This window comes from Centropristis striata, chromosome 3 (assembly GCF_030273125.1).
Source record: "Centropristis striata isolate RG_2023a ecotype Rhode Island chromosome 3, C.striata_1.0, whole genome shotgun sequence".
Lineage (NCBI taxonomy): Eukaryota > Metazoa > Chordata > Actinopteri > Perciformes > Serranidae > Centropristis > Centropristis striata.
This window is the reverse complement of record NC_081519.1, coordinates 7,132,400-7,146,739: the sequence shown is the minus strand read 5'-3', so window position 1 is coordinate 7,146,739 and position 14,340 is coordinate 7,132,400. Positions and strand designations below refer to the sequence as shown.

Here is a 14,340-nt window from a genome sequence, read left to right as displayed (position 1 = left end):
CAATCAGTGTTTCAGAGTATTTTGAAGATTAAAAAATGTATTTTTGTTGATTCATCAGGGCGGACTGTCAGTACCACAAGTAACACTGGTAGCTTTGTCTCTACAATGAAAACATCAGTGAAACCAGAAACAGGTCATTCTTTTATTTTTTAACAATTTATACTGGACCTTTACAAAGTGTTGATATGTACAATATGTGATATTCACATGAGAAACACTGAATATGTTTATAGAAAGTGACCATTGTGAATCTCAGTCTGAAGTGTATACCAAGGTGATGCTTGTGCAGATAATCATGACCCTCATCATCACCCTGCAGCTGCTAATGAGTATTTGAAGTTTGCTTTCCTATGGTGTAGATGCTAGCCCACATTGTTTAAGGAGTAATAAAGCTATAAAGCAGCATATGAAACAAATGTTGTCACATTTATATTAAAAATGATTGTTTTTGTAAATATGTTTTATACCTTCAAGAAACATTCCAGGAAGACTCCTGTGAATCCAGAATCTATGAAATCTAAAATAACAGCTAGACTTCAGATTCTTATTATTGCATGAAACGCTAAATGTATTACTGTGGAGGTTTAAAAAAAAAACTGTGGCTATTTATTTAATAGATTCAAGTGTTCGTACTCCTGGCACCATAGACAGCTCAAACCCTGCAACCCCTCGGAAAACAGCTTCAGGTGAGCATGTGCAATTCTTTAACACTTGAATTCAGTGATTAAATGTTTACGACCAAATTTACTCAGAAACTTTCTATCAGTAACAAAGAAATATTTTGCTTTCTATTTGATATATTTGGACTGCACTGGTATTGGTGATTGAGTAATGCACAGTACATTTCTTCCTGCTTCTTTGTTGATGTGAGAAGTAAAACTGACTTATGGCTTCTGTTGTTGCAAAGCAGAGAAGTGGATATGGAAGTTTATAGCAGTTGTGACTGGTTGTGGAGTAACTCTGGGAGTCATCTTGCTGGTTTCGGCAGCTCTCTGCAACAGAAGAAAAACTGGTGAGAACTTTGTTTGCTGCAGCTGAACAGTTCATGTAGCTCACAGCTACTAAAGTTAGTATTGTGTAACTTGGCAGAGCAAACACGTAACCTGCATCCTAGAATCAAAATAAACTACATGTGTGTGAGACTACTGCTGCACTTTGACAATAATACCCTTCTTGCTAGGTCTAACAGTCTATTTCACGTGTGGGCAAAAATATTGTACGAGAACTGATGGTGTTGAAATGTTCTGTGTCAATTTTTTAATCTGATCAACAGAACCACTAAATATTTTTTTTTATTGAGAGGAATGAATTAATTGATATACTGACTTCTTTCTTTCTTTCTTTCTTTCTTTCTTTCTTTCTTTCTTTCTTTCTTTCTTTCTTTCTTTCTTTCTTTCTTTCTCTGTAACAGGTTTGGAAGGAGGGAAAATGTGTCAGCCTCAAAATGAGAATGTAAGCCTGACATTATTATTATTACTTTTAGATATACATTTATAGATGCTACAGCTGTTGTCTTTCTTTTCCCAGTATGATGCATACCATATGTACGCCACCATCGCTGAGGAGCCAGCCGCATCAACCCCAAAGGATATTGTGTACAGCACCGTGCAGAACCACTGAAATAAAAACTGTTTTATATTGTTTAGAGAAAGATGAGCAGACATCTTAAGGAACTGAAATGTAAACTTTTTGTTTAAAGTTGAGTGGTATAATCACGACTAATGTTTTTTTTTTTTTTTTTACAAAAGTTTCACACTTTTATTGAGGGAGGGGGGATGTCGCTAACCTGGGAGGGGTGGGTGGGTAAAGGGAAGTGAATACTACTTGTTGTATTACTGTATTTGACTTGTTTCATGCCCTTCTCTTTTGAAAATAAAAATAATTGATCGCAAAAAAAAAAAAAAGTTTCACACTTTTTACAGCCACACGCAATTTTCAATTTAAGGTTTATGATGTTCAAAGCACAGCAAGGGTTTAAAATTGCATTTTAATGACTTTTTTGTTCTTTAGATTAAAATTGAAAATGCATTCAGTTGAACTCATGTATAACTAAAGCAAACATTTTGACTGTTTGTTTTGTTTTCTAAAGTCTAAAGTTTGTTTAAGGTTGATCATATTTTCTTCAGTGATTATGTACTATACATACCTTTACATGCATTTACAACTTACTGATGCTGTATATTAACCGTAGCTCACAGTCTCTCAGTCACACCTTACTCTCCAGTGGTGACCACAGAGACAGACACATCATCTGTTTCCGTCACAGTGTTAGTTTCACACTTTAAGTGGAGGAAGTAAACCACAAAAAATGTTGAAACAAAATTGCTTCACACAAAAGGAGTCACTCAAATACGTACCTTAGATACAAATTCATACCATGCACATACACGGCTCAGAAAAAAGTTTTAACACACAATCGCCCAATGTTAAGGGAAGACCGTCACAGAGACAAAATCAATCAAACCTTTTTGCACGAAAATATTTTTTTAAGATGACCTAAATGAGAAATGAAATGGTTGAATGTTCAGGAAAAATATGGGCAATAACTGCATGTTTACACAAATGTAAGTTCAAAAAGTGTAAGTAAGTAAAATGTAACTTCTAGTACCTACACCCACACACACAGCTGAGTGTGTGTATCTGCTTATATGTAAATAGCTGAAACAGAGATGCAATCTAAATAAAACACATATACTCGGACCCTTAAAAAAGGTTGTCATATGGTTTTTTGTGGCCTATCTGTTCACATCTGATGCTTGCTGTGGTTTTTCTGAGAGCTGCAATAGGCCCCTAAAGTATGCCAAAGTCCATGTAGTCACACAGACAATATCCTGTATCAGGACAGTCTGAGTGTTCAGCTTCATCATGGCTGGACGTCTGCTGCTCGTCATCTTCATCTGTGAGTTAAACCTCTTATAGACTTGATCATTGATGTAGATTATCACAAACTAATGTAGGTTCACACTTTTGTATACTAATGTATCTTTTATGGTTGGTGATTTTATGTCATGTGTTTTCTTATTGCCTGTGTTAATGTGAACTGCGATGTGAAATTTAAACAAATTTTGCCATTGGAACAAATACAATATGTTGATCTTGACTCCGAAGAGTTTTAATCTTTCTGCTTTTTGTTGAAGTTATATATGAATCATTATTATTATTATTATTAGGGCCTCGGGGCAATCGCACTGAGCACTGGTCCCATACAGCAATAGCTGTATGGGATATGTATGGGATCCCGAGAGCTGATCGGGATCGGTGTGCTATTACTTTTCTCTACAGAATACGAATTTTTCTTCCCAAACTTCCCAAAATTTTGCATTGAAATGAATGGGACGGCCGGCAAAATTTTGCATTGAAATGAATGGGACGGCTGACAAAAACTGAGCGAAAAAGAACAATAATTGGATATTTTTAAACGTCTACTTCTCCGGCATAATTTCACCTAGAGACTCCATTTAAACTCTAAACAGTAGACACAAGTCTTCTGTATTGGTGTATTAATCCACATTTCGATAGGTCATATAGTTTTTTATCAATCCCTGTTCAATGACCATGATCATTTTTGGAGAAATGAGATTCTGAGATTATAATGGGTGTGTATTGCACGTGACTTGGTGAATACACTTAAGGGTGCCTTCCTCAGCTACCTTAGCAGGTAGCTGTAGCCTTAGGCCAGGGGCAGATGTCATCAGATGGTGTCCAACCTTCACTGGGTGTTTCGGCCCTCAACCACAACACCCTCCAGTTGGTGGGCCCGCAGTGAGTGGCCAGCTCACTGCCCACCTGCCCCTGGCTTCCAGCATTCCTCCTCTCTCTTACTCCAAATCCAGCATGAGGCCCGTTCCGCCTCCTCCCCCATCCGGCGAGCTGCCTGCTTCTTACTCTGCTCATCCATCCCTATGGCAGAAAGGAAACTCCATGCAGATCTTGCTGGAAAGCCCCTGCACCCTATCTCCGCAGGGAAGACCCACGCCTGCCAGCCTCTGTCTCGGCAGTCTTGGGCCAGCTGTTGGTATTTTGCAGCCTTCCTTTCATGGGCCTCCTCGCAGCCCTCCTCCCATGGCACTGTCAGTTCAACCAGGATTATCTTCTGGTCCTTGGTTGACCACAGCACTATGTCAGGTCGGAGGGTTGTTTGCACCACCTCAGGAAACTGTAGCCTCTTCCCAAGATCCACCCTCATCTCCCAGGAGCATGCGGCGTGAAGAATGCCGGGTCTTTTCCTTTTGGTGGTCTGAACGGGCCTAGCTCCTTCCTTAAGGAAGGTGATGACTCTCTGTGCGGTTGTGTGGGCTGGTCTCTCCTTGACCCTCTCCCGCTCTATGGTGTTGGCCAATGAGAGGAGTACTTTGTCGTGGCGCCACCTATACCGCCCCTGGGTTAAAGATGTTTTGCACCCTGATAGTATATGGGCCAGAGTCCCCCTCTGGCTGCACAGCTTACAAAGCGGATCCTCTCTTAGCCCCCATGTGTGCAGATGTACTGGGGAGGGGAGGGTGTCATAAACAGACCGCAAGAGGAAGGAATTGCGATAGGGCTCCAGGCGCCACAGATCCCTCCATGTGACTTTGCGCTTGGGCAAATCCCATTTTGTCCAGGCCCCCTGGGAACCTTGCTGCACTGCTTTGGCTACTCGTTTCTCCTCCTCCCTGCTCCTCACTTCCGCCTGCACCATGCCTCGCCTGGTTCTTGTGTTTGCGCCTCCCCAGGTTTGAAATTGTGCAGAGCCGAGGCCTTGTCGGTGGATGCACTGGTTGCCAACTATATCCCGCAACTTCAGGGAACTGACTGCCTGGTCCACAGCTGTGTTGGCAGCCCACTTGCGTCCAGACCTGGTTGTCATGCCAGCTTGTCTGATGAGGTCGTCGTTGGAATCCCTCAGACTTAGGACAACTCTGCATTTTGCCACCTTGTACTCCTCAACTACTGATGACAGGGGGAGTTGCAGTTGACCAGACCTGATATAAAGGCCCACTGATGAGAAGCTTGGGGGAATGCCCAGCCACCTCCGCAGGTGCTTGTTGGTCCTCCTCTCAATGACCTCGATGGTAGTCATGGGAAACTCATAGACCGTGAATAGCCAGAGGAGCCTGGGCAAGAGGCCGTATTGATACAGCCAGGTCTTGAACTTGCCCGGGAGTAAAGACTTGTCAATCTTCCTCAGCCATACCTCGGTCTGCTTCACCGCCTCAGCAATACTGGCACCATCCGTCAGTGACGCGTTGAACCACTTTCCCAGGCATTTTATTGGGTTGCCCTCGATGGATGGAATGACCTCACCCTGGACTTGAAGGCTGAACTTGCTGGTGACTCTGCCCTTCTTAATGACCATGCTTCTGGACTTCCTGGCTTTGAACAGCATCCCTGCCCAGGAGGCGACGCTGCCCAATGTTTCCAGCACCCACCTTGCTTGGACGTGCGTCACAGTTGTTACTGTGATGTCATCCATGAACGCTCGCAGCACTGGCTGCACAACACCGGATTCCAATCTAGGGCCCCGGGTTATGCCCTCTGCTGCGGATAACAGTAGGTTCATTCCCATAATAAACAAGATGGAGGAGATGGTGCACCCTGTTGGGATCCCCTTTTGGAGGTCCAGCCAGTTGGTGGTAAAGAGTGCCGATGTAAACCTGAGTCGATATCCTGCAAGGTAGTTGGTGATCATGCCTCGGATTGCCACAGGGATGTAATAATGGTCAAGTCCTTCTTGGATGAGATCATGCGGAATTGACCCATAAGCATTGGCAAGGTCTAGCCAAACGACTGTTAGGTCGCTTTTCTTCCGTTTTGCTTCTTGGATCAGTTGGCTGATCATTGAGGTGTGTTCCAGACAGCCTGAAAAGCCTGGGATGCCACCTTTCTGGATAGATGGTTTGATATAGTGGTTCTGCGTCATGTAGGAGGTAATTCTTCGTGCCAGAACAGAGAAGAAGATCTTGCACTCTACGCTAAGAAGAGAGATTGTTCTAAACTGGGAGATTGCGGAGGACCCCTCCTCTTTTGGAACAAAGCATCCCTCAGCCAACTTCCAGCTTGGTGGAATTGTCCCCTTGGCCCAGATCTTCCTCATGTTTTTCCACAGCCTCTTAAGAAGCTTGGGGCATTTCTTGTATACCTTATATGGTATACCGCTTGGGCCAGGGGCAGCCGATGATTTGGCTTTGCGGACGACGTCTTGGACTTCTTGCCATGTGGGTTCCTTCGCATTCAACTCAGTTGATGGCTTCTCAGGCCTAGAGATGTTGCGGTTGGCCCCTAGACCCTGACTCCTGTTAGGGTCGCTGTGAGCTTCCACAAGGAACTCTTCAACCTCTGCCTTTGAACTGGAGAGTGAGCCAGATTTTTGTTGGCCAAGAAGAGACTTTGTGAAGCTGTATGGGTCTTTTACAAACTGAGCTCTCCTCTTCTCTTTTTTCCGACGCTGCTTCCGAAGGTGCTCTGCTCTCCTGAGCCTGCACAGTTGTTCCCGCAGCTTACTTGTTAGGTCTTCGATACCTTCCTTTTCGGTCGGTGAGCTGGTCTTAAATCGTTTGTTAAGGGCCTTTATCTCGCTTCTCAGGCGACAAATCTCCCTCTCCCTCCTGTTTGGCTGCTGCTGCGGTTGACGCTGGCCTTTCTGCTCCATGGTGCCAAAACGTTCCTTGGCGAGGTTGTACACTATAGTTGTCAGTGCATCGATCTTCCTATGTGCTGAGCCTGATGCAGTTGCTTCCAGGATGCCATCGAGGTCGTCATCCAGCTGCATCCAAGCATTGTTGTCTGCCATCTTTGGCCATTTAATCCTCTCTCTCCTTGCCATTTGGATTGGGGTGGTTGGGGGGGGGGGGGTTCACATGAGCTGGTCTCTGGTGCTGGGGCAGCTCAGGTGCGGAGAGATCTTCAGCGCTGTGGGGTGTTCGGAATGTTCGTGTCACAGTGTGTGACATCATCGCCAGAGTGTAGAGGGAGAGAAAAAACTGTCAAAAAATAAATTTGAAAACTGCGCTCCAGGCCGCAAATTCCACTCTACAGAAATAATTTATACATAGAAATGTAGGAAAATTTGTCTTCTCACTCACAATCCTCTGGTAAAGCTGTCAGAGTTATAGTTTGGGCGAACCTCTGAAGAGTCTCATCAAAGTGTACACACACCGGCAGTAGCCCCCGTGGCCCTTTCAAAATTTCCCCAGAGGAAATTTTCTAGTTATTATTATTCTTATTATTATTATTATTATTATTATTATTATTATGTCTAATTACTTTGTTAATATTATATTTTCAACAGATTCCTTTCATGAGATTCAAACACAAGGTCAGTCAGATCATGTCTAGCTGAGCTGTTGTCACTGTAATAATCTATCATGTGGTTGTACTGGACAGTAAATGTATTGTATAGTATATGTTTTTCTCCTTATTTTTACATCTAATAATGATTTCTAAAATTATAGCTAGTATCATTTTAATACGAATATTCAGTATTAAATATAATGTGTGTCTCTATATTTTCAGCTCTTCTTCCACCTACACTGACAGTGAGTCCAGCGGTGATCACAGAGACAGACTCAGTCACACTGAATTGTCAGACTCCATCATCTCTCTCTTTGTCTCTGTGTTATTTTAATTTTGTAAGAGGAGGACCTGGCAAATCCTTCTCTTGTCTGAACACACTGACAGGGACTGAGCTCCTGAAGATTACAGGTCAGAGTTCACCTGCTGAGGTTAAAGTGACATGTTTTTACCTTCACGTGTCTTCATCTCCTGACAGTGACACATCCTCCATCATCATTCGAAGTGAGTTAACATTGTTACTGTGGACTAATGTTATGATGTCTTGACAACAAAGTGTTTTTTGTTGTTTTTTTTTTGTTGTTTTTTAACATAATTTAAGTTGTTTAAAATACAGTTTCTGTTATTTAAGCCAACTTAAACTTATATTTTCAGCCTCTCTTCCACCTACGCTGACAGTGAGTCCAGCCGTGATCAAAGACACAGACTCAGTCACACTGAACTGTCAGACTCCAGCAGCTGTTTCTGTGTATCAGTGTTATTTCTTCACTTTAAGTGGAGCACAAATCAAAGAGTTTTCTTGTCTGAAGACACTGACAGCGACTGAGCTGCTGGAGATATCACATCAGAGTTCACCTGCTGAGGTCCAAGTGACGTGTTTCTACACTGCAAAGGTTGGAGAGTTAAATTATCCTTCTCCACACAGTGGCACATCCTCCATCACCATACAAAGTGAGTGACTGTTTGCTGCATCTACTGATATTATTATCTTAATACTAGAAAAGTGGCGTGCTGTAATATGTTTCAGGTGTAAATGTGTTTTACAAACCAAAACAAACTGGTAAACAATCATTTTACAACATCAATTCCAGCAAAATGCCACCTGTGGTTGATAATACAGGTGATACATGTGATATATACTTGCTTTTTTACAGTGTGGGTTTGCTGAGAATCCATGCTAACTGTTAAGCAGAATAAGATCAGCAAAGCACCTATACAACACATATGTTTCATTTGATACACTGAACATGAAGTTGACAGGTTGAAATCCACCTTTTTTTTATTGTAGATACTGTGAAGGAAGAGACACATGTAACGGAGAGTCTGATGACATTTCCTGTTGCCACAGGTAGGACATTATAATCCAGATCATCATCACAGAGCTCTAACCATAGCTGTTATTTTGAAAGTAAAAATATTTTTTTCTGCAGGTCTGACTGTTAGCAGGCTCCATACTTCAGCTCAAGCTACTGTAACAACATTTAACAATTCCAGATATATTAAGTGTTTAATGAACTACAATCAGTGTTTCTGAGTATCAGGAATATTTCAAAAATGTACTTTTGTTGATTCATCAGGGCGGACTGTCAGTTTTACATGCTCCACATTTAAAAAACAATCCACAAAACCACTACACATCAAGTATATAAATTGCTCTTGCTATCTTTTTTTTTTTTTTATCAGGACTGACTTTTAGTAATTCATCAGGTCTCAGAATGACTGATTTTAAGAGTTTTTATTGATTATTTTCAAATGTAGTCATATACTACTCCTTATTGGGCAGGTCAGGCTCATAGTAAAGCAGGTGACACTGGTACTTCTGTCTATACTTTACTAATATCAGTGAAACCAGAAACAGGTGAAATAATTCCTAATAAATTCTCAATAATTTACACTGACTTTTCAGTAAAATGTTGGAATATTTGTCATTTTAATCTGAATGTTTTTGTGTCTTTCATCACTGCTGCAGGTAGTTTGATCTCTGCTGACACAACTCTTATGAATTCAGCACCTGGAGATGAAAGAACAGGTAGATGTTGTTTTTAATTAGTGCATTAAAATGTGAACATGTTTTGTTGGAAATATTTATTAGCTGAAGAAGGGTAGAGTCTACAGTACGTGTGAACCCATAGACTGATTAGCTGCTTCGTTAAAGACAGCTGCAATGACCCGGCTCACATCCAGCGAGGCAGGTACTACAGGGACCTCTGGTGGACCGACAAGATAATACCAGACAACAGTTTTATTCATTCATTCAATGTGTTTTTTGAACAGCAGGGTGTGTCTTATACATAGCGAAGTTCAGGTAATTAATATGTATGTAATGTTTGATATTTAATTTAAGGGCAGTTCTTGTGGCACAACTTTACCTATAGCAGCACCCTCCTGATAAGCTTTCTGGTTTTTATCCTACCGGTAAATAATAATAATAATAATAATAAATACTGGTGAATCCAATGAGTAATCCATGAAAATATTCAAATTATGAAGTGTAATGAACATTTCTGTTTCCTACCAGCAGGACTTGAGGTTTTTAGTCTTGGTGTTTTTTTCTTGTGTCTAATTTCTTCTTTTTTCTTTCTGCAGTGAAGATGCCGGTGATGATTGCAGCAGGTGTGACTGCAGGTGTCCTCTTTCTTGGATTGGCACTTTGCTTTTTTTCAAAGTAGGACTGGTAAGAAAAAAACCCTCACCTAAGTTTGTTTAGATATTAATTTTACTTGTAAAACCCAGCTGCATTTATTATTTATTTATATATGTATTCAGTTTAAAGCTGAAGGGACATTAATCGACATTTCAGTGAACTTGCCAGTTTGGCTAATTAATCAATAATATTTTATGTGATCTAAACATTACTTTATGGTGGCAAAATGTAAATAAGTGGCTGCTACATCCAGTGTCTCTGTTTTATTAGAGATTATTTCAGCTCCTTGATATAAATAACCACTCTCTGATTGATTCTGTCTCTTCATAGAGTGACAGCAGCAGCACCTCAGAGAAGTGTGTCCGGAAAGACAGTATCCAGCACCAAGTCAAGTTAAAATCCAAACATTCTTTTTCCACTTGCCTTTTTTTGTAAATGTCAATTGATGTATACATTTTTCACATCAGAATGTTTGTCCATCTAATCATTAATTAAACTAACTGTATAATTAACTGTTTAACACATGCAGCTCACCTGAACATTCATACAACACACACACAGAAAAAACATCAAAAAACAAACAACTACTAAACAAGATTTGACACAATAGTGATATCATGAAAATGTGGAAACATCGACAAGATCATATTCACATCTGCGCGCACAAACACACACACACTATGGAAAAAGCTGTAACAGAGCTGCTGTTTATTGACCAAGCGACAGAAATAGTGAACAAATGTACTTGCTGGTAACTGTGGTATGTAAATAAAACACATATACGTGGTGCTTTAAAAAGGCCACGTCTGTATTTCGGACTCTTTTAATGCTATTCAAGTCTGATGCTCGCTTTGGTTTTCCTGAGAGCTTCAGTTATAGTAACACACACAATCTTCTATCTGTCTGAGTGTTCAGCTTCATCATGGCTGGACGTCTGCTGCTCATCATCCTCATCTGTGAGTTAAACCTCTTATAGATTTATAGAAACATGACATTAATTAATATATAATGACATTATGTATCGGCATGTTATACCAAACTTTAGTTTTACCTTTTTTATGGTTGGTGTTCTAATAATAATAATAATAGTGTGTTCGTATCGTCTGTGTTGTTGCTCTGAGCTGTTCATTTGTAAAATTGCAGTGTAAAGTCTAAACTAATTTCTCTATTGAGACTAATAAAATGTATTTTGATCTTGACTCCCACCTCTAATGACACTGAGTGCCGTTTTAATCTTTCTTTTTGAAATGACTAATGAGTTATTATTATGTATAATTACCTTATTAACACATTACACTTTCAACAGATTCCTTTCATGAGATTCATGCACAAGGTCAGTCTGAGCTGTTTTCTTTTATTGAAAGTTTTGCTGTTTTTTTGCGGGGTTTTTTTTTTTACTGTCAGGAAAGTTTATTATAGCCTGTTATTAATTTAGTGGGACAGTAATAATTGTCTACTTCCTAAACATTAAATTTCAATTTCTGATTTGAAATAGTATCAAAATGCTGTAATTATTCAGCAGTTGATATAACATACTGTATGTCTACCTCTGTATTTTCAGCTCTTCTTCCACCTAAACTGACAGTGAGTCAGTCGGTGATCACAGAGACAGACTCAGTCACACTGAACTGTCAGACTCCACCATCTCTCTCTGTGTCTCAGTGTTATTTCTACACTTTAAGTGGAGGAATTGTCAGAAGCTTCTCTTGTCTGAAGACACTGACAGCGAGTGAGCTGCTGAAGATGTCATATCTGAGTTTGCCTGCTGATGTTAAAGTGAAATGTTCTTACCTTCACGGGTCTCAATCTCCAGAGAGTGATACGTCCTCCATCGTCATTCGAAGTGAGTGAACATTGCTGCTTGGACATAGATTTGAATAACTTACTACAGTAAAAACACAAACAGCAAAATGGCTCTCAACATGGTGCTTCGGTTTCAGGAGATTTAGTCGGATCAATAAGCATCCTCTACTATTTATTATCATGCATGTTGTTGTTTTTTAATTACATTTTCAATTGTTTAATCCAACATGTGCTTATATTTTCAGGATCTCTTCCACCTAAACTGACAGTGAGTCCAGCGGTGATCACAGAGACAGACTCAGTCACACTGAACTGTCAGACTCCATCATCCGTTACTGTGTCTCAGTGTAATTTCTACACTGTAAGTGAAGGAATCGTCAGAGTCTTCTTGTCTTCTTGTCTGAAGACACTGACAGCGACTGAGCTCCTGGAGATATCACATCAGAGTTCACCTGCTGAGGTCCAAGTGAGATGTTTCTACAAGATTGGAGAGTTAAGTTCAACATCCCCATACAGTGAAATATCCTCCATCAACATACACAGTGAGTGTGCTGTTATATTTCAGGTGTGAATCTGTTTTTGAGAGTTTACAAACCAAAACAAAGAGAAAATCACAGATTTCACAACCTTCATTGTTTTTTGATAAATATAATTTGCTATTCTGAGTGATAATGGATGATAACACTTTTTTAAAATGACATTACAAACTTGCACTAGGTCACACTTGCACCAGGTCACACACACACACACACACACACACACACACACACACCCTTCTTAAAGTGTACTTAATGCCAGAATGACACATTATAATTAATAACTTTTTTATTTAACTTTCTCATAGGTCTAAAGCCACAGATGAGTCTTCAACATTTTCTTAGTTACTGTGTTTTCTTCACCTGCGCCGTGCCTGGATCTGCTGATGGTGGTACACGATGTAACCTGTACTTTGGAGAAGAAAGTCTTCAAGTCCAAACAAGAAAAATCTGGAAGGAAACAACCTCAAAGAAACAGTCGTTCTGCCGGTTTACTGTCACAATTAATGATTTGCTGAGTTATCTAAGTTCAGTTCAACAAAGAGATGCCAGCTGTGATTACAGTTTGGGAAGTGAACCCAACTCTTTGTCTCCTCGTAGTGATGCATACAGCTTGACTGGTGAGTGAGAGAAGACATTTATAAACATGTTACACTGCTACAGCAATTGCACTGAAATAAAGTTCTGTGTAAAATCATACGAATGCCAAATAATGACTCAATGCTTTTGTTTGCATTTCAATTATTGTTATTTTAAACGTTAAATTTGAGAGCAATATAGTCATTGACCAATAGTCACACATAAAAGTTCACACAGTTGTTTTAAATTAAATTGTAGACATTGTGGAGAAAGAGACACATGTGACTGAGAGTCTGCCGACATTTCCTGTGACCACAGGTAGGACGTTATTATCCAGATCATCATCACAGAGCTCTTACTATATGTCTTAGTTTGAAAGTAAAAAGATTTTTTATGCAGGTCTGACTGTTACTAAGCTCCATACTTTCACTCAAACAACTTCTGTAACAACATGTAACAATTTTCAGATATATTAAGTGTGATTTTATGTACTTTTGTTGATTCATCAGGGCGTGCCACAAGTAACACTGGTAGCTTTATCTCTACAATTAAAACATCAGTGAAACCAGAAATAGGGGAAATAATTCCTCAAATTCTCAATTATTCACTTTGACTTTTCAGTAAAATGTTGGAATATTTGTTATTTTAATCTGAATTTTTTTGTGTCTTTCATCACTGCTGCAGGTAGTTTGACCTCTGCTGACACAACTTTTATGAATCCAGCATCTGGAGATGAAAGAACAGGTAGATGTTGCTTTTAATTAGTTTATTAAAATGTGAAGATGCTTTACTAGAAATGTTTGTTAGCACTGACTGAAGAAGGGAAGAGTCTACAGTATGTGTTTTTACACTGACTCCCGTTCTGTCTGTTTTTAGTCTTGATGTTGCCTTGTGTCTAATTTCTTTCTGTTAACACTGTGGGCACACATGTGTTAATGGCCTCTTCTCTTAAAGCAGAGAAGATGATAACGATGATCGCAGCAGGTGTGACTGCAGGTGTCCTCTTTCTTGGATTGTCACTTCTCTTGCTTCAAAGCATGACTGGTAAAAATAATAATAATAATAAAAAATCCTCAACAAACTGTATTTGAATTTTCATTTTACCTTGACCTGCTTGGTGTCAATATTCACGGGTTGATTATTGTTTTTTGCATTTTTCTAGATAAAAGTGTTTCAAAGAGGTAAGAAATCAGCACCAGTGTGTGTCTTCTTTTCCATCTTTGCTCTGGTTTACACTCAAAGCTTCAGACAGCAGTGATGATTCTGGCTGGAAAACTCTCAGCAGACAACAACATTAAGATTAAACAGAACATAGATAATTCAAAGATCCTGCTAGACTCTTATTAAGTGAACAAGCTGACAAAACTTGAATGAAAAGCAGAAGATGTATCATGTTTGGGTGCAGCAGCAAGTAGATATTGACATGAAGAAATCAGCAGAGTTATAGTAACTGTCAGGTCGGAGAGACTCATACAGTTTACTCATCTGAAATGTTTAATGTGTCTTTGC

General features: G+C 39.9%; 2 protein-coding genes across 2 annotated transcripts in view; both read left to right on the top strand.

The window, feature by feature from the left end:
- The window catches only part of LOC131969172 (uncharacterized), a 47,929-nt gene that overhangs the window by 2,574 nt on the left and 31,015 nt on the right, over nucleotides 1–14,340 (top strand). The window contains exon 6 of the mRNA XM_059330349.1: nucleotides 59–133. Coding sequence (XP_059186332.1) covers nucleotides 59–133 — 75 coding nt within the window. The remainder of the gene's footprint in view (nucleotides 1–58; nucleotides 134–14,340) is intronic.
- LOC131968347 (uncharacterized) lies at nucleotides 10,267–13,258 on the top strand. Its single transcript, XM_059329180.1, has 7 exons — nucleotides 10,267–10,869; nucleotides 11,220–11,246; nucleotides 11,475–11,497; nucleotides 11,576–11,756; nucleotides 11,962–12,258; nucleotides 12,561–12,872; nucleotides 13,090–13,258. The coding sequence occupies exons 1-7, from the start codon at nucleotides 10,836–10,838 to the stop codon at nucleotides 13,200–13,202; spliced, it is 987 nt and encodes a 328-aa protein (XP_059185163.1). The 5' UTR covers nucleotides 10,267–10,835; the 3' UTR covers nucleotides 13,203–13,258.

Excerpts from the sequence above, each read along its gene's own strand:
- LOC131968347 (XM_059329180.1), top strand. The coding sequence starts at position 10,836 with ATGGCTGGACGTCTGCTGCTCATCATCCTCATCT. Across the intron at positions 11,498-11,575 it reads TTCTTCCACCTAAACTGACA|TGTTATTTCTACACTTTAAG; the intron begins GTGAGTCAGTCG and ends TCTGTGTCTCAG. Across the intron at positions 12,873-13,089 it reads TGATGCATACAGCTTGACTG|ACATTGTGGAGAAAGAGACA; the intron begins GTGAGTGAGAGA and ends ATTAAATTGTAG.